The sequence below is a fragment of the Sceloporus undulatus genome, chromosome 6 (assembly GCF_019175285.1).
Source record: "Sceloporus undulatus isolate JIND9_A2432 ecotype Alabama chromosome 6, SceUnd_v1.1, whole genome shotgun sequence".
In the NCBI taxonomy this organism is placed as follows: Eukaryota; Metazoa; Chordata; class Lepidosauria; order Squamata; family Phrynosomatidae; genus Sceloporus; species Sceloporus undulatus.
In genome coordinates this window covers 150,216,717-150,236,628 of record NC_056527.1, presented here as the reverse complement: position 1 = coordinate 150,236,628, position 19,912 = coordinate 150,216,717, and the positions used below count along the sequence as shown (strand labels likewise).

General features: G+C 42.6%; 1 protein-coding gene across 2 annotated transcripts in view; it reads right to left on the bottom strand.

Annotated features, from left to right (window-relative positions):
* THSD4 (thrombospondin type 1 domain containing 4) overlaps positions 1-19,912 on the bottom strand; it is a 270,621-nt gene that overhangs the window by 13,952 nt on the left and 236,757 nt on the right. For both annotated transcript variants that reach the window (XM_042474927.1, XM_042474928.1), the window contains 6 exons: positions 19,412-19,508; positions 17,848-18,090; positions 13,660-13,789; positions 13,097-13,301; positions 12,097-12,270; positions 4,321-4,494 (listed from right to left, as the gene is read on the bottom strand). In XM_042474927.1, coding sequence (XP_042330861.1) covers positions 4,321-4,494; positions 12,097-12,270; positions 13,097-13,301; positions 13,660-13,789; positions 17,848-18,090; positions 19,412-19,508 — 1,023 coding nt within the window. The remainder of the gene's footprint in view (positions 1-4,320; positions 4,495-12,096; positions 12,271-13,096; positions 13,302-13,659; positions 13,790-17,847; positions 18,091-19,411; positions 19,509-19,912) is intronic.

Genomic DNA, 19,912 nt, shown 5'->3' with positions numbered 1-19,912 from the left:
GAACCAGCATCATAGAGCGGTTTGAGTACTGGACTGTGATTCTGGAGACCCGGGTTCAAATTCCTGCTCACTGGTGATCATAGTCAAGTCATACTCTATCAGCCTCAGAGGAAGACAAGGGCAAAAACCCCTCTGAACATATCTTGCCAAGAAAACGCCCTGATAGGGACCTTGAAAGAACTCAAAAGAAAGGACAGCTATGAAAGAATTAGACAAGATCCTAAAATGTCATGATATCCAACTGGCAAATGAACATTATAGGTTAGAATCGTCAAAATGGTTGTGTCCCCCATCACCATGTATCAATCTTTTTAATGCGGTCAGTGACCACATTAAAATGACCATATTCCAAAATCCATATGAATACATAAAATACATACATACAGTGTGCCCGCACCATACGTGGCTTGAGCATACGTGCTCAAGCCGCGCAGGGTGGAAGGGGCGGCGCATCCCATTCATTTGAATGGGCGCACGCGCCTGTTGCACCCCGCGCACCTCCACACCGCCGCGCCGCTGTGCACAAGCCCCATTGTTTCCAATGGGGCTCGAGCATAGGCGGAATTCGCCTTACGCGGCGGGATCCGGAACGGATCCCCCGCGTAAGGCGAGGACCGACTGTACTATGAACATGAGTAAGATACATACACCTGAGGACGTCAATAACATATGAATATAAATGTAGGTATAAGTTATACAGAATATAAAATATAAACATAAAATATAATTGCAAACGCAAGTAATAAAAGCCTAATCATTTACAAAAACCTTATTTTCATAGATTTTGCTGTCTTGGTTAACATCCTTGTATGCTGGCCTGACATCAACAAGAGAGTATAAAAAGCCTCTGAACGACCAGGGAATGCCTTTATATATGGTTCAATAAGAGTTCCCTGAATTCCAAGAATTCCAGTATAAAAGGGGCAATGCAGAAGAACATGAGTTATTGTTTCCTTTTCTCCAGAGTCGCAGGGGCCTTTACACACACTTTACCTAGGATAAGTACGAAATCTTTGTAAGTTTTCCTTCTTGCATTGGCAAAGCACCGCCATGGATGGATGTGAGAGCTGGACAGTGAGGGAAGAGGATAGGAAGAAAACCAACCCATTGGAGATGTAGTGCTGGAGAAGAGTCCTGAGGATCCCGTGGACAACTAAAAGGACAAGCCAATGGGTCCTATAGCAGATCAAGCTGGAAATCTCCCTGGAAGCCAGGATGACTAAATTGAGGCTGTCATACTTCGGCCACATCATGAAAAGGCATGAATCATTACAAAAGACAATAAGGCTAGGAAAGGAGAGGCAGCAGAAAGAGAGCAAAACTGCATGCCAGATGTCCATCAGTGATACCTTTATTGGCCAAGTATATTGTTCATTTCGGTTGGCTAATAAAGGTATCACTGATGGATTTTTGTTTGCATTTGTTAAATGGTCAACACAGCTACCGCTGCATGTTTTCTGCAGGCCAGATGGTTAGGTTCAATCTGGGAGGCCATGGGCCTGGACTTGCAGGATCTGAACAGAGAGGTTGAGAATAGGAGATCTTGGGTCCTCATTCATATGGTTACCATGAGTCAAGGTTGGATGCAAGGCAGTTAACAACAACAACAACAGGATTACTGTGAATCAGAAATGACTTGAAGGAACCTGATGTAGGTTCCCAGCCCTCATTTTTTGGACCAACTTTTGATATGGCAGTGATAGGAAAGGTGGAGGGAAGTAGAAAGGGAGGAAGACTTCAAGCTAGATGGATATTAGAGAAGTGATGAGTATGAATTTACAGGACCCAAGCAAACCAATAGAGGACAGGTAGCCTTGGAAATGTCTCATTCATAGGTTCACCATGAGTCGGGATCAACTGGAAGGCAGTTGACAACAACAAAAGCATGAAATGGATAGAAATTTCATCTTTAGCCTGCATGGATGGAAATGGTCACAGTTTTGTAATGACGCGAACTGAAAGGAGACCCTGATGATCTGTACAAACCCAATTGCCTGAATGGAACTGCCGCCATATTCCCCATGAATCAATCCTACATGCTTTGCCTGTGCGTTGTGTGCATACACACATATATTGTAACTAACAGTGGAGAATTAAAGCATTATGGGTTTTAAAATGTCCGTGGGTGCATATTCCTGAAGAATTTATTGCTTTGGAGAAATATATGAGAAGCCTGAAGCAATATGGTAGATTTATGGATAAACTCTGTGTGGGGACCCAGAAGTTCAAGACATAATTCCTGTTAACAGCATTGTAAATGGCTAGCCCTGGAGGAGTTTAACTCTTAGGCAGCCAGTTAGCAAAACAAAAACCATGGAAGTGGCCCACCCTTTACAGCTCAGCTTTGCAATATATATATATACAGTATATATATGGATGTTTATGCAAGGAGAATGAGATTTGGGTGTTCAGCCGAGACCAGCCAGAAACTCCCAGACTCACTAATTCCAAAAGCTTGCTAAGTAATAAATAACCCTTTTCAGGACTTTATTTTTATTTGATGTATTTATCTATTTTTGGGAAAGGCTGTGCATTCTACATTGTTAGGCTGGGGTCAATACAAGACCAAACCTTACCATGTTAATTTTAAATATCTGGAGGAAAAGGGTTTCCATTTGGAGTGTCTTTGTTCCATTCTCTTAAAAGTTATCATTTTGGTGACGATGGACGAGAGAAAGTGCTGCATTTCGTTATGATTTCATACCTTGGCTGTCTGTGGAATTTTTCCTTGACAGTTTTATTGCCTGGAGTAGTTTTTGCTTACATAGTTCATCAATAATCTAATTTAGACCTCTTTCTTGACAACATGTGTTGAGAGAAGGGCATGGGGAAGTTAGAAAAATCCCCCTTTTATTCCTGAAGACTTTAAGATCCTAAAAGTTTTATCATTCCTTTTGTCAGACCTGTCAGTTACTTGGCATGATCATCCACATCCGTGGCTTGGATTAGGAAAATGTGGGATTTTTCATTCCTCAAACCTGGACCCTGAGAAAACCCAGTGCTGGGGCAAAACCAGATCCCATGGAAAGCTCCTCCATTCCCTCCATGTGGTTTCGAAAGTATGATTGCCTGAAAGTATGGTTTTGATATACAATTTCAGATTGCTTTGACATCGCCTTTTTCAATTATGCAATATTTAATGTGTTTAGAATATTTAAGCTAGTTTTGTTGCTGTACATTTTATTGCCTCGCATTTTGAATCCTTCTTGTTTATTTTATTTTAAACTGCACCAGAGACCTTGCATTAGGTAATTCTTTCTGTGGGAAGAAATAAAGCCAAATGCGGGTTTTGGCTGCATCTGCACTGCAGAAATAGTCCAGACTGAAGTCGCTTTAACTGCCATGGCTCCATGCTCAATAGAATTCTGGGAACTGTAGTTTATTGTGGCTCCAGAGCTCTCTAACAGAGAAGACTAAATGTTCCATTAAACTACAATTTCCAAAATTCCAATGGCATTTAAAGTGGAGCCAACCTGGATTATTTCTACAGTGTGGATGCAGCCACATACAAAAGGACTTGCTCCCCATTCAGTCAATGGACATGTTAAGTCCCCTTGATTTCAATGGCAGAGGTGGGCAGCAGAATTCTATGTTTATCTATTCTAATATCCCATGGATTTCAACAGAAATCAAAGAATCATAAAGTCAGAAGGTACCCCAACTGCTGATAACATATTTTTGACCAACAACCATCCAACCTCATCTAAAAACTAAATAAGAGTCCACCAGCTTTCAGGGAAGTGTATCTTATTGTCCACCAGGTCTTACCAGCAGATCAGTGGAAAGTATTCATAGGATTTTATCCCAATGTACATAATTATCCACGCCACTATATTTCTCATCACCATGTATGAATGTGAGAGCTGGACAGTGAAGAAAATCAACTCATTGGAGATGTGGTGCTGGAGGAGAGTGCTGAGGATACAGTGGATGGCTAAGAAGACAAACAAATGGGTCTTTGGACAGATCAAGACTAAATTCCCCCTGGAAGCCAAGATGGTGACATACTTCAGATGTATCATGAGATGATATGACTGACTCGGAAAGACAATAATGCTAGGAAAGATGGAGTGCAGTAGGAAGAGAGGAAGACCACAGAACCAGATGGATAGACTCCATCAAGAAGTTCATGGCCCTGAGTCTGCAGGACCTGAGCAGAAAAGTTGAGGACAAGGGGTCTTGGAGACATCTCATTCATGAGGCGAGGCCAATTCAATGACAGTTAACAACATAATTTTCGCTCTTGTTAAAACCAAAGGTCCTTCTCAGAAGTTAATTTCTCCCCAGCTTGTCCCCAAACATTCTCAAGACAAAATGTACCTGGCTCCAGCTTGCAGCAAACCATTCCACTTTCCCCAAACAGGGACCGTTGTTGCACGGGGTTGTTTCCGGTGGTCTGTTGTGTCCACAGCCCTCGAGGGGTAAGCTGCTAATGTGGTTGGTCATGCAGACGACAGAACGCGTCCGGACGCCTGCGCCACATTCTGCTGAGCACTGTTATGGCAAGAGACAGAGATATCCATTAGTCCTGTTTCTGCACTGGAGGAAGGCAGGATTGTGTGATACAAAAGGGAAAGCAAATGCAAATCAGGGAAGTCCTCACTCTGCAGCCAAGAAAAGGAGACAGAAAATTAACCTTCTTGAACCATGACTAACAATTCAATTCTTCATTTATCTTGGTTTTTTAATCCATGAGGATAAAAAAAACCATTATCCTCCCCAGGCAAGTTGGTGAGCATTTACTTGTACGTTTTCTATTCAGACAAAATAGACATGTATGCTCCTTTGCATTTGAATGTTTGCATTTGCTCACAATTGTTTGCATTTGTGTATTGGCAATAGAAGTATTTATAGGTATTTACATTTTAAGTCCTAGAACTGCAGTATTAACAAGTATTTCCACTTGAGCATTCATATTTCAGCAGATTAGTATTTACATCTGAGTATTCACAGGTATTTACCATTTCAGTCCTGGGTTTTGAATATTCATAAGCATGTACATTTGAATATTCACATTTGAGTATTCCTAAGTATTTACATTTGATTGTTAGAATAAGAGTATCCGCAAGTATTTCCATTTTACTACTGGAATGTGAGTATTCAGAAATATTTGCATTTGAGTATCCACAAGCATCCACAAGCATTTGAGCATTCAAAAGTATTCGCATTTGAGTATTCACATTTGGGTAGTCATGTGATTACTTTGGGGCAAATTTCAGTTGCTGTTGTTTTGTATGTGTTTTTAAGATTTAGGTGCTTAACGAAAGGGGGGAAAGCAACCATTTTATGGTTTCATGAGTAAATAACAGAGACATTGATAGAGAAAAAACATCTGTTGCTTTCCTCTTGGGGGAAGGAAGAGGAGGGTAAAGAATCTTGCAGCGGCTGTCACTTTCATGACAGGGTGTCCTGACACGTCAAGCCCTTTGTCTCATGAACAGCTGAAAAACTGGTGAGTATTCTTTATATTGCTGACCAGGCTGTTGCCCCCTAGTTTCTTGCTTTGCTGCAGAATCCACACAGCACTAGACTGAAAAAGTATGGACCCAACAGCATTATCATCTGAATACAGTTGTAAACAACACTTAAGATCCTACCCAAAGTTGGAAGAGCATCTTTGCATATATGCAATGGACATTTGGAAGAGTCAACGTGATCAACCAGCCCATATGATTCTTGCAGCCAACTACTTTGGTGCAGCTGGGCAAAGCTATTGCACAAGGAGTTACAGATCCAGGATGTATCCTTGCACAGCATCAGAACAAATGTACTGAAGACTCATGTCATTCCCAGTTAATGCTAATGCAAAGCACCAAGTTTCTACCAATTGCCATTTAGAGTTTGATGTTTTATTGCAGACAAAAGGCATCCCAGACAAATGTATCCAGTGAGCCCTCCACATTTGCTGGGGTTAGGGTTGCAGGACCTCCATGCAAGTGGGAAAAACCACAAAATAAAAAACATTGGTTTTATTTTAATCTGAGAGAACACCTCTCTAGGAATATCTAGGTTCTCCAGAGCAACTCCAAGGTCAACATCTGCCAGACTTTGACCAGAGAATTGTGGTGTAGGACCGACAAGTGCTCCGAAGACCATTCTCTTGAGGGATCTCTATGTTGAAAGCTGACCACAGAGTCATGTTGAAGGACCTAGAGATTCCTAGACAGAACATATTAGTCAAATCCGTGAGTAATCAAATCTGCAAAAGTGAAAGACAGAAATGTGAAGGGATGGCTGTGTGTGAGTGTGTGTAGAAGCAGAAGTGACCTTCTCAAATGGTCAGTAGCTTGTGCTCACTTGGAAAGGAAGGGAGGCTTGGGACTGTTACTGATTTTCGAGTATCTCTAAATTTAACCTTAACCCTCAACCCTAATCTCTATACACTGCAGTCATGGTTAGTTCCTCCTACCATTGAGGCAATGAATCCACTCCAGATTTTTGGACAACTTTGAAGAAGCTGTCCAAGTTGCTGAACCTCTTTGAGGGAGAGAGGTCAGCACAATGGACAGATGTCTGAAAACCTGGCTTGAAACTTGGAATAGATTCACAGCCCCACCGCCAGACTTTCCAGTCACCATCAACAGTAGTGGAATTTTCAACCAAATGAGAAAGTGCCCTACAACTCCGTGCATGGTAAAAATCCTGGTGCATGATGGTTAAGGCTGAAGCTTGACCATAAAGTTGCATTGGAGGACTTCCAGATCTCTAGAGATATGGTCTCTGTAGACATCTGAAGGTTTTCCAGTGCAACTCTATGGTATATGGAGAGGAGAAAGCTTCTCTCTTTTAAGGAAGTGGTAGAGGTTGTTTCCTAGTGCTGTAAATGAAAGCAAGGACCTGGACACCATTTTTATCCCTCACAGCTCCATGGACTTCATGTTGTTCTAGTGCATTACAGGGCTGGGAATGATGGCTGCCTCAAACAGAAATGTCTGAGAAGATTCTGGAAAGCAGTTGTGTTTTTCTTGGGGTAGGGATGCAAAACAGAAACGTCCTAGGGATTTTTTGGCGCCTCTTTCCTAATAACCCTTCATCGTCCTTGGAACTTGAAGAGAGGCGACATGAGTCTGGCTCGGAATGAGCTCTGTGCGCCATCACCCACAAATATGTACTAGACCCACTGGGGGACATGGGTTTGTAAGCCTTCTGAAAAAAGAACAAGGCTTGCCAAAGATGTGTTGGATGTGGAAAAAAGGACTGGGCCAGTTTCCACATTGATCGGGCTGTGCACAGTCAGAGAAAGTGTCCCTAAACTGATCTGAGAAAAAGACGGCTTTCAAAAATTGGTTTTCCCCACTCCATGCTTCACAAGGTTTCATGCAAATGGCTGTTCTTTCAATGAAAAAGGCACACACAAAAGCAGAAACAGTTATATTGGGCACAGCTGATACTTTCCATTTAAGGAGTTGGTGAGATGTGACCTTCCAGAGGTTGTTGGGCCGCAGCTCCCATGAGCCCTAGCCAAAGTTAGCATGATGGGAGCTGGAATCTGATAATTTTGAGAGTGACACCTCTTTGCTCTCCCTGCCTTTTCTCTCACTTTCTTGTGCCCCTTCTAAAGAAGGAGGGGGGTCAGTGGGGGTGAAAAGCTGCATTTGATTTTTAGAGTGGGAGAATTATTAAAAGCAAAGAGAAAAAAACACATGTGCTGGCTGCCGAAAGCGGCGTGCATAATTGAATTTAAACAGTTACAAGCATTTATATTATATTTCACATGAAGCGAAAGCCACAAAAAAGCATTTGTTACATGGCCCGAGACATGTGCCAGATCTGGCATTTTGCAACTCTGGGTGCGTGCGTATAATTTCATTAGCGGCAACGCAAGTGCGGCAGAAAAAATATTATGGAACATTCCTGGGAGATGAATGGATGGCACTGTGCTGAGGATTATTTCCCTTAAGGTGGTGGAGGGGAGTCAGGCACGATGGAGGGAGGTCATAAAGCTGGGGTGAGGAGTTTTGGCCCTCCTTACATTTGGGTCTACAGCTCCCATCAAATCTATCCAGCATAGCCAATGGCAAGGAATTGTGGGAGCTGTGGTCCTAGGGTGCATCTACAGTGTAGAAATAATGCCATTTGACACCACTTTAACTGTCCTGGATCCATCCTATGGACTCCTGCGATCTGTAGTTTGTCGTAACACCAGAGCTCTCTAGTAGAGAATGTGAAACATCTCCAAAAAACCTCTACAAATCCCAGAATTCCATAGCATTGAAGGAGCCCCTGTGACACAGTGGTTAAATGCCAGTACTGCAGCCACAAGGTTGTAAATTCAATCCCAGGCAAGGCTCCACGATCCACTCAGCCTTCCATCCTTTTGTAAGTCAGTAAAATGAGTACCCAGCTTATTGGGGGCAATTGGCGTACACATTGTAAACTATTTAGGGAGTGCTAGTTCACCGATAAGAAGTATAGAAATGTACTTACTATTGCTAGATTTAGCCATGGCCATCAAAGTGGTGTCAAACTGCATTATTTCTGCAGTGCAGATGCAGCCCTAAGCAGAAGTTCTCTTGCTGAGCACTGTCACATAGCTTCCAAACATATTGCACCTCAAATTGATAAGGATCATGCCTTATCATGTTATCATGCACCCTGTTCTGCCTTCTAAAGTAGAAAACATCTCAGTATAAATACATGATTTTAGGTGCTTCGCTTTGCAAATAATACTCTGATTCCAAAGTCATGTGCATTTGGAAACCCAAAGAACTCCCCTCTTCCCAACCCACAGCTCAAACAAATGCAAGAACTGGAATCCTTGGTGACATTCTCCAGAAATTCAACTGTGTTCTGTTTTAAATAGCTACATGTAAGCAGCAAGTACAGATTGAGTTTCAAATTAAATACCAAATAAGAAGATACAGGCCTGGCATGCCCTACACTGGGAGATTTCACTATAGATTTACAGCTTACAAAGGATGGGAAAGAGTGCCAGCAGCATCAGACTTCAAACCAGAGTATTTTTTGGCCCTAGGGCTCCTGTTTCCATCTTTTAAAATTAACATATAGATATTCTCAATGCTACCTGCTACCTGATTTTTTAAACAAAAACTGGAGAGGATAAGGATCAAACCTAGAATCTGCTGCATTTAAAACAAAAACAGATGAACTGCATCACCTGGGTTCCAGGTCAGAGCCACCTGGAAATAATGCTACACAATGAAGTCAGCTACAAGTTTCTAGAAAATCCATTTTAAGACTGAGCTCTTGCATCAAGGAAAGCCTCACTTTATGTTACAGAGTTCTGGTGTGGTTGCACAACGCCACCTTGCTGGCGAATCACAATGCTGCGCAACTGAATGTTCAACCAAATGCACATGAATGTGAAATGCATACACAATGGCACCACATACACAACTCCAACTCTTCAACTTTGAGCTGAACGCTGGTGTTCCATTCTGGGCCAAGAAGGAAGGAAGGAAGGAAGGAAGGAAGGAAGGAAGGAAGGAAGGAAGAGCAGTCACTTCCATAGGTGAATTTACTCAAGGGTAAGACACCTGCAGGATTCCAGCCTTTGTTGTTGATGTGTGCCTTCAAGTTATTTTTTACTTATGGCAACCCTAAGACAAACCTATCATGGGGTTTCCTTGGCAGGATTTGTTCAGATGAGGTTTGCCATTGCCTTCCGCTGAGGCTGAGAGAGCATAACTTGCCCATGTTCACCCAGTGGGTTCCAATGTCTGAGCTTGGATTCGAACCCTGGTCTCCAGAGTCATAGTTTCAAACCACTACATCAAGCTGGCTCAGGATTCCATGAATACCATGATCCATTACATTTATATCTCGCCTTTCTTCCCAAGAGTTTAAGAGCGGTACATGGCTCGCCACGTCCCCTCTGCACCCTCACAACAACCTTGTCAGGTAGGTCAGGTTGAGACAGATCAGCCCAAGGTGAGCTAGTGTGTGCACACAATCACACCTTTAACTCTCCTATCAACTTATAGTGACCCCATGAATTTCATGGGATTTTCTTAGGAAAGGAATACTCAGAGGTGATTTTGCCAGTTCCTTCCTTTGAAATATAGCCTATAGACCCTGGTATTTGTTGGCTGTGTCCCATTTGGGACTCATATAATTTAAAGGCCCCAAAGTAGCCAAGGTCCCCTTGCTACTTCTTGGGGTTGGAAATAATTTTCAAAAACGTTTAAAAAACTGTTGAAAATCATATTTTCCAAGTATTGAGAAACCCTGATGAGAGGAATCCTGGACCGACAAGGATCTTCTGGGTTCAAAACTTATTCTGTGCAAAATTCACATTTGGATGTTTTGCAAATTGCCTCCTCTCTATATGAAATATTTCTGCACCAAATTATCATTTTATGTAAGGAAGATGCAGTTTCCTCTGCAGAAAATGCTGTTTCCTGTTCAAAACAATCACGTGCGGATTTTGCAGTAAGTCCCAAATAACGAAAGGGCTTTGAAAATGGTGTGGTTTTGGAAGACTTTTTCTCAGAGGAAAGAAAATTGCAAATGTTACTCACTGCTTACTTCAAGAGGAAGCAGTAAAGGATTACATCTCTATCCTCTCCTTGATGAAAGTCCTGGAATTATTTTTGTAAACCCTCTTAAAATCCAAGCACCAAATAAACAATAAACCGCTTGCAAATTGCACCCAACACAGTAGTGTATGTTTGGAAAATGTTAATATGAAGAAATAGCAATATGCTTAGTGTTCCCTTCTCAGTTGTTTCTCCTCAATGCAGGCTCTCTGTTGTCTCATTGTTGTTGTTTCCAGACATTAAATCTTGTTGAGTTTACTCACAGATCCTACCTCCCCCCACAAGCGCGCGCGCACACACACACACACACACACACACACACAACGGTGGACTAAGTGCTGCAAAATGCAATAGCATTTCCAAAAAAGAACTATTTAGAATTCACAACGTATCTTTTGGGGCATACAACTAAAATGCCATTTTCTAGTGCTAAAACAAAAATGAAGTTGTATTTAAGAAAAGAAAACCTGCGGGGGAACAAACAGCACATTTGGAAGGAGAAAGAAAGAAAGAAAGAAAGAAAGAAAGAAAGAAAATAGAACCGGCAACTAATCTGGATATTCAAGTGGGTGGATTTACACCAGTATTGGATCTAATCCAGAATACTTTGGTGCGTTTATTTATACTTCATGTCTTAGGGGATAATTCTTTTTTCTCCCAGCCCTGTGAAAGATCACTCCCATAAATTTCTAAAGAGACATTCATCCCTCTGTAAAAGAAAATAAATAAACAGTAAAAAATACTTTGCGATTATAAATTAGAAATGGGCGGCTGTTACAACTAGATCCTTTGAGCCTCTGCCTTGACAAACAAGCTTTGAGGAGCAAGGCGATTCTGGCAAAGCACAACTACTAGCAGGCAGGATGCAAGAAGCATGAAAACTAGAGCTGGAAGACTCTGAATATCATCTCAACTTTCATCTCCCATGAGATTCCCCCTATGCAATCCAGATGATAATGGCGAAGATCCTACACTGGGCTGTATAGTGCAGATCACTACAGATGGCGTTATACATTCTGCTGTGCAATGCATGGATGTGTTGGCAATATCATTCACTCACATGCACACGATGGGGTATTTTAATGTACAATGGAACCCCAAGTACAACTCCGTTTCTGTTACTTTGAAAGCAATGTGGATATTTCATACTGGACAAAAATGTCCATCTGTTTCCATACGTAACCCTCCACATGGTTTAAGTTGTCTTGTTTGGAGTGTTAAATAGCTTAATATGCTTTGAATTTTTATATTATTTATATTGCTCCAAATTAAAACAACCATTTAAGCTGATGTTATTGTGTGCTCTCCTGAGATCCTCAGTTATATCATGGGAGATAAATACTGTAAAGGAAGAGAGGTGGATGAGGATAAGGAGGACTTTTCATTGCTGTTGTTCCAAGGAGTCTGGAGGAGTCAAAGACCATTAAAAAACCAACCTGTGGTCCATATATCACACCAGGGTCACACTTTTCCCAGTTCTTGTTTTAACTTAAGATTCCAGGGACTTCGCCTGGAACCTTCAGAATTTGAGACAGTTGATCGAAACTGAGGCATTATCATTCTCCTTGAACTAGAACGTAAGAATAATAAAGCTTACCCGGTCACTCCATTCAGTAAGAAACCAACTCTTGGCACAGGGTCCCATGTCACAATTCTCAATGTCATTTGGACGTAGCTTCATGTTACATTCCTCATCGTCGACAACATCTCCAAGGTTGCTGACACACTTTACATCTCGGGTCCGCTGACCTACTCCACATGGTACTGAACACTAAGAGAAGGAAAAAAAGAAGACATTTGGGTTGACCATGCACAATATGGCCACTTGTTCTTTGCTGTGCGTGGGAGGTGAAAAGTTGGAAAGGCCCTCTGTTCCAGTGTCAGGCAGCTGATCACATATACATCACATGGCTGGGTAACTTGTTCAGACTTCAGAATGAGTGACTTGCAGTCATGGTGGCTGCGCCACGTGGCACGGGGGACACATTTTAACCATCTACCTGGCAATTCCATGATATGATGATTCCAGCCCAAAGTATATCCAGTGTTTTTCTAGGACATTCTAGACAAAGAGACTTGAATCTTATTGGTTAGGGGTGAGAATCATGTGACTCTTCAGATGTCCTTGGACTGCAGCTCTCAGAAGACCCAGTCAATTTAATCAATGGTAGTGAATGCTGAAAATCACAGTTCAACAACATTTGGTGGCCCACATGAGTCCCATCCCTCCTATGAGTAGTCCCAGGTAGAATAGACCCATTGAAACGACAATTGAAATGGTGAGAACATCAATCTCATTGGTTCAACAGGTCTACTTCAGTTGGGACTATTGATAGGATTCTGGCCTGCCTTGGTGATGATGACCTTCTGTAAATGAATGGATGCTTCCCTAAATGAATGTATCCTTCTGCAACTTTAAGAACCTCCCTTCTTCATGGAGCACAAACAATGGACAACATGCCATGCCACAGAGTCAGGGCTGGTGCAGTGGTAACCTTCCAGAGAAGCCACAGTCATAGCCCCGGGGGGAAAACCAAAACCCTTAAACCTGTCGGGTATTTTTGTCGCCATTGTTGCTACAACTCATTCCTGTTTACCGATGTCCACTCTGTCCGAATTTGCCATTCGCTGCAGATCTTCAGCTGGCACGTACTTGTTGTCTCCGGTTTCTCCAGGTGGTTGCAACGGTGGGGCTGGACCGTGAGGGTGCGGTTGGCGTAGATCTGCCGGCACAGGACTTGGCGGTGCTGCATTCCAAGGCCGCAGGACTTACTGCATTCTGACCACTCACCAATATCCCAGCTGAGAGACCATGCAGGGTGGGAAGGAGAAGAAAACCATGAGATTATCATCCAGTTTCCCCCCTTCCCTGCATATGGCATAAATAGAACCTGGGGCCTATTTTCATTCCCAGTTATAGTGCTATGATTCCACTTTAACAGCCCTGCTTCCATCGCATGGAAGCATAGGATTGGCAGTTTAGGGTCAGGAATTTAACATTCTCAGATGGAAAACTCTTCTCGTACATCCCCAAACTACAAATCCCAAGATTTCATAGGATGGCGCCATGGCAGTTTAGTCGACAGGTGACAGCAAGACATTAATGAATAAATAACAATGAAACAATAACAACAACATATTTTGGACATTGTTATCTTACAAGGCTGGGCAAGGGAAGATATTGCAGGGTTCTTCTTCTGGACTGGGCTTGGTACCAGTGTCGCAGTAGCTCTCAGAGACCTCCTCATGTGTGTTTCTGTTTACGCAGTGGAAGATGGGATACTGTGAGCCTGGAGTGATCACAAAAAAAAAAAACAATTACATATATTTAAAACTCAGAATCATCAGAAAAATCATTTAACCGCAGACACATTTAATCACTGATGGGCCGTGACAGAGCCATCAATGGACATGATGCCCGCTGGAGCTACATAAGTAAAAACAGCAGCGGGCCATCTAAAATGTTACTCCTCGAAGTAAATGTTTTATGACGCACTGTGCATAACAGCAGACACATTACATTTAATCACTGTAGAAACATTAAACACATATTGAAAGATGGGGCAGTAAAAATCCGTGCCAATGGCTCATCATGTTGGATCGTTTCTGCAAGGCGGGATCCAGATACACCATTAAGTACCAAAGTCAAAATTGTACAAAATCTTCTTTCCATTTGCTGTGAAAGGGTTTGAAAACTGGACCACAAAGAAAGCAAATAGAAGACTTACAACATCTGAAATGTTGGGCTGGGGGAGAGTTCTGTGAATGCCATTGTTGTGGATGTGTGCCTCCAAGACATTGACAACTTAAGGTGAACTTATCATGGATTTTTCCTGGCAAGTTTCTTGAGAAGGGGGTTGCCATTGCCATCCTCTGAGGCTGAGAGAGTGTAACTTGCCCAAAGTCACCAGTGGGTTTACATGGCTGAGCTGGGATTCGAATCCTGGTCTCCAGAGTCCAGGTCCAATGCTCAAACCACTAGACCACACTGGCTTTAAAGACAAATGAACTCTAGTGCCACACTACACCACAAGTCCCAGTTAAAGTGGTGCCAAGATAGATTATTTCTGCAGTTTGGATGCAGCCTGAGTTACAAAGCTTCCTTCTCTCTTTTTCCCCTCCTATTCGATTTGTATTTTGACGCACCTTTTGTGATGCCCTATGGCTCAAACAAATCCATCTGAACTGAGTCCAAGGGTCAAAAGACGATGTGCTTCCCCTGTGGTGGAAAACTTTCCCCAGCCTTCAGGACTCAGCTGTATCACTAGATCATGTCAGAGAACTGATCCTCTTTTTGCAAAGCTCAGCGGGGAGTTTTGTAATTTCCCTCCGTGAGCCCTGGAATAAATCCGCTTTCTGAATTTAAACCAGAGAGGGCTCTCTTCCTTGCCAATATCTCCAGGGCTGGAACTTGGATCAAGTTGGATAATCTTCCCAATCAAAATATGACACATGGCTGGAATCGCACCAACTCTAAAGTATATTTTGATAATAATCCCACGGTTCTCCCGAGGCAGGAAAGCATCTGAAGTGTGATGGTGCCCATTTATTTGCAATGCACTCGAGCTAAGAGGTGAAAATTACAACTTTTGCAAGATGGACTTTGAATCTCGTACAGGTTTCAAAGCCCATTCTCAAATTGGGATTTCTTCTGTAGAGAGTTTTCTCAGAACATTTTGCAAAATATTAGTTGCAAAATATTTCTACACAGAAAGATTATTTTCAGCACAGCAAAACAAAAACCTGTTTCCTGTACAGAAAACACTGCAAAAGTGGGGCATTCCTTACCAAATCTGCACATGGCTGATTTGCTCTGAAAACAACTTTTTCTGCACAGGAAACAGCTTTTTCTAGGCAGAAAATGCTATGTCCATGTAGAAATGCATAAAATGTGTTTTCCTGCACCAAAAAAATGCTGTTTTCTGCACACACAAAAACCCCTATGTGGGCATTTTGTACAGAATAGGTCTCGAACGGTGAAGATTTTTATCAGTCCAGGATTCTTCTCAATGGGGTACATGCTTTTTCAAACATTTTCTGACTATTTCCAAATATCCTTTCCATCCTTAAATCAGCCTATTTATGAATGAGAATTACCCACATGTTGAATCACCATTCAGCAATTGATTCAATGAATCAACTCTAGTTGGGAGTAACCAATATGAGTTAAGCTTCAAGTAACATCCCAGTGCCATCTTTTGAGGTTTATAGGGTAGACCTCAGTTTCCAATGAAGTGGCAGGATTTTGCTTGGGATGGTAGAGGTGGAATAGAGAAAGAGCTCCTGGGCATTACTAGACTATTTATTTCTCTGAAGATGCCATCCACAGATGTTGGCGAAACGTCAGGAATAAACTCTTCTAGAACATGGCCACATAGCCTGAAAACCCCACAAAAATCTATGGATGCCAGCCATGAAAGACTTCAACTTCACAAACTATTTATTTACTTACTTATTGTACTTATATCCCGTATTTCTCCCAAATGCAATTCAGTGTCACGAAAGCTAAATTATCATCCTCAGATTTTTAGGGCCATCTTTAATTCTCCTGGTAGGGTTTCCTCCCCACAACCCATGTCACTTTTGGCAACCGGATGAGTTTGGCAGTTCTTAGTTGGCTCTCTTTCTCAAAGCGCCTGCCCCTTTATTGAAGCGACGAATGTTCTGCTTCTTTCCAAGCTGCATTTTTGTAGCTGCTTACATTCCTGTTCGTAATGCGGGCCGGGCATTTGGGGTTGTGATTAAAAGCTGCAGCCTGGCAGCGGGGAGGAAGGAGGTGGGTTTTTTTTTTATTATTAAAATGTCCAGCTCCCACTGGATCCTTTGAAGAATTCTTGGCCATTTTCATTGTTTCCAGAGGTTATAAATGGCTAGAGCATGTTGCATTTGGCAAGAGGAGAAGGGTGGGGGCATTTGCACTGCCCTTACCAGCTGGGGTGAGTTTTCCTAGTTGTGATGCCTCGGTTGAAGAATCAGACTCTTTGCCAATACAAATGCAAAGCAAAGAGGGAAGGTAACTTGGCCAATATTAATAGCTCAGATATTTTTTTTCTTCCCGTCCCAAGTGTAAGGAGAAGAAAACTGTTTTTGAAAATAGGTTTCTATAAATCACTGTGTTCAGAATGACCTAGGTCTAAGCTAAAGAGTCTCAGAAGGAAAATGTTTGGCTCAGGTTTGGGCAGATATTGTGTGAGCTTGGTCCCTACATTGGCCATATTTTCATGCAGCTGATGCTGTTGCCCCCACTAAACCACATCATCTTCTGGAATGGCAGCTGTGAGTTGGTGGACACCATGAAGAACACCACAAGCTTTCTCATTAAAATGAAGAAATGAAAGAAAAAAATCACCTTGAAAAAACATTTTTGAAAAGACCGTATCTCCCAGAATCCTCAAGTCAGCATAGCCATTGAACAGACTGGCTGAAGGATTTTGGGAGCTGCAGACTGCAAAATAATTTTGCAGGTCTTGGTAGGGAAGAATACATTATGCCGGCCTAAAAGATTCACACTGTAAATTACATTGAACCTCTCTTTTGCTTTCTTTGCAACCTTAGTTCATAAAGATGTACAAAAATTCTCATTTCTCACGACACAAAATAGTATCTTGACACCTTGGTACACTCCGCAATGCCACTGCCGTGAGATTTGTCACATTGTGGGGGGCTTCCATAAAAAATGTCTTTTCTGTCTGCACAAAGCAAATAGAAAGGCTAAACGTCTCACAAAACTACAGCTCCTGGAATTTCCTAGCACTGAGCCAAGGCAGTTAAAGCGGTCTCAAACAGGAATTATTTCTGCACTGTGTTTTGGAACAAAGATAGTTACATAAGTAGCACAGAATTCTGGCCTCTACTTTGAAAAGTTTCTTTTGCCCAGAGTAACTCCTTAATTGTGAATGGTTCCCCAAAGCTTTGCAGTTTTTGAGTACTTCCTTGCAGAAGAAAGCAAACAAATTAAGTTCTTCATTCATGCCTACCAGAATGAAATTAACCAAGATTTACATCCCTAATGCATCCCGACGAACTACGGTCCTTCCCTCATAAAGATGGCCGTCGGGAATGCTTATTACATGCTTCTCTCCATTGCCACTGCAAATGACATTTCCTCTTTTTCCATGAATAAATGCTCTCTTTTACTTTTAATGGATGGATACCCCATGCTTTATTGCTCTTTATAGGCTTGGCTCCCGACAGATTTTGGTTCTGTTTGTTTTTCCCTCGGTTGGAGACTACGACAACACAGTTACTAAATTCTTCTCCCCTGCTACATGTTTTTGCTTTTGGCATACTGGGTCTCCCCAGGGTCACATATATGTGTCAACTGCACATGCACCGCAAAACCGCCTACCTTTCCCACACGTGGCGCTGCATTCGGTTGTTCCAATCTGCTTCCAGTTGTATTCCCGGCTGCGTCGAGGTGGCTGTCCAGCAGGCACCTGGTTGTCTGGTGGATGGGAAGGAAATCTTCCAGGCTGGAGAACTGGGAAGCTCCCCACAGGCTGACCCATGTGAGTCCCTGTCTCCCTGTGCAAAGTCTCTTCCTCATAATTCACACTCTCCGTCACATCCAGCTGGCCATTGAATGGCTCCCCTGTGGGAACGGAGACAATCACAAACTAAAAGAATAAGCGTTTTCTCTCTCAACTATGAACCAATTGGAACGAGGCATGGCAAAATCCTCCCCAGTGGCTTGGGATGCTTATGCAAGTTTAGAAGTGCATTTCAAGAGGTAATACCTGTAATGGATCTACAGATATACTTCAGCCAATAAACCCTTTGACAATGAATCTCCTTTCCTCATCTCCTGGCCCCAATTTTCTTGCTTGCTTTCTGTCAAGCTGGAAGGGCTGTGTGTGCATTTTAACATTGCATTGGTACTGGGAGGAGGATGAAGGAGGGTTGGCAAAAATACTTTTGCTCTCAGGTTGCAGCAATGTATCTGCTGTAAACTGTGCCATAAAGAAAGCATGAGCTGGGAATGAGGGTACTCATTTTACCGACCTACAAAAGGGTGGAAGGCTAAGTGAGCCTTGGAGCCCTGGGATCAAACTTGCAGCCCGAGATTGTGAGTTCGATCTCAGAGGGCTCCAAGGTTGACTCAACCTTCCATCCTTTTGTAGGTTGGTAAAATGAGGACCCAGCTTGATGGGATCAATTGTTTACAGCTTGTAAACCGCTTAGAGAGTGTTGAGTTCACTATGAAGAGGTATAGAAATGTAAATGTTATTGCTATCGCTAAGAATGGGAGTCTTCTCCAGCAGATTCTACCGTAGCCACATGTGATTGCTTGCAACAGGCAAGGTAGACAGCAGCTGCCTCAGAAACCTTTACTGGGCATGTATGAACAGGGGGCTACAGATAAAGGGGGAGAGCAGGTAAGTCTCTCTTACCAGCTCTCCCCTAGTGCAACTGATTGGGAAGTGTGGGGATGCAACCACACCGGGTGACACTCAATCAGGCCCTCCTCCCACTCTGTGAAATATCTGCACATTGGGTACTATCATCACCATCATCACCCCAGGAGGTCCCTTCTGCAAAGCTTCCTGCAAGTTCTCCCTCCCTTCATCCACCCAAACACACACAGGAGAAGGAGGAAGCAGTAGTGTCACCCCCATAGGTTTCTTGCTCCATAAGTAGGAAGGAAAGAAGGTAACAGCAATGGACATTTTAACATTCTTAGCATGTTGCTTAAAGAAGAGGCAACAGTGCATAGCAGCTGGCTACTGCTTTGTGGCCTTCAAAAATTAGCCAGATACCATGCGCCACTGTCTTCTGTTTGGTTGCCATAGGAGGGATGCTAAAGCCATGGCTACCCCATGATACATTTGCCTTAGGGTCACTGTGAGTCAAAAATGACTTGAATGCACACAACAACAAAGGCAATAATTTGATGGAGAAACAGGCTGTCTTACCTGGACGTCTATGAAGAGGCACCTGAGGGCTAATGACATTGGGCCCCGGTATGATGTACTCATAATGTATACCTGGATTAGGCTGCTGATGAATCATCTAAAAAAGAAAAGAAAGCAGTCATCTTTTCCACAGCAAAAAAATGGCAAGAGGTATATCACAGAAACTTCTACATTCATACTTAGGTGAGACTTGAGAGCTTCTAATCCATCATGGCTGGACGCCTGTTGGTGTCTTATACATGCACAAGTTCCCCTAGAAAAGGTTTGGACACACTTTTGTCCAATGTGGAATGTTCACATTTAATCCAAGGTTGTGGAAGCAGACTTACTCAAATGGTATCACTACGCATGCAGATGTGTGTTGTTTGTGGAGACTCATTGCACATGGAAGCGCATTTGGCCGTGCAATCAGTTGCACTTTTGGTGTCTTGCATTCAGTTGCACAATGCTGTTATCAAACATAAAGGTTGTATGGCATGTTTAAGGCATACCTCCACTTCT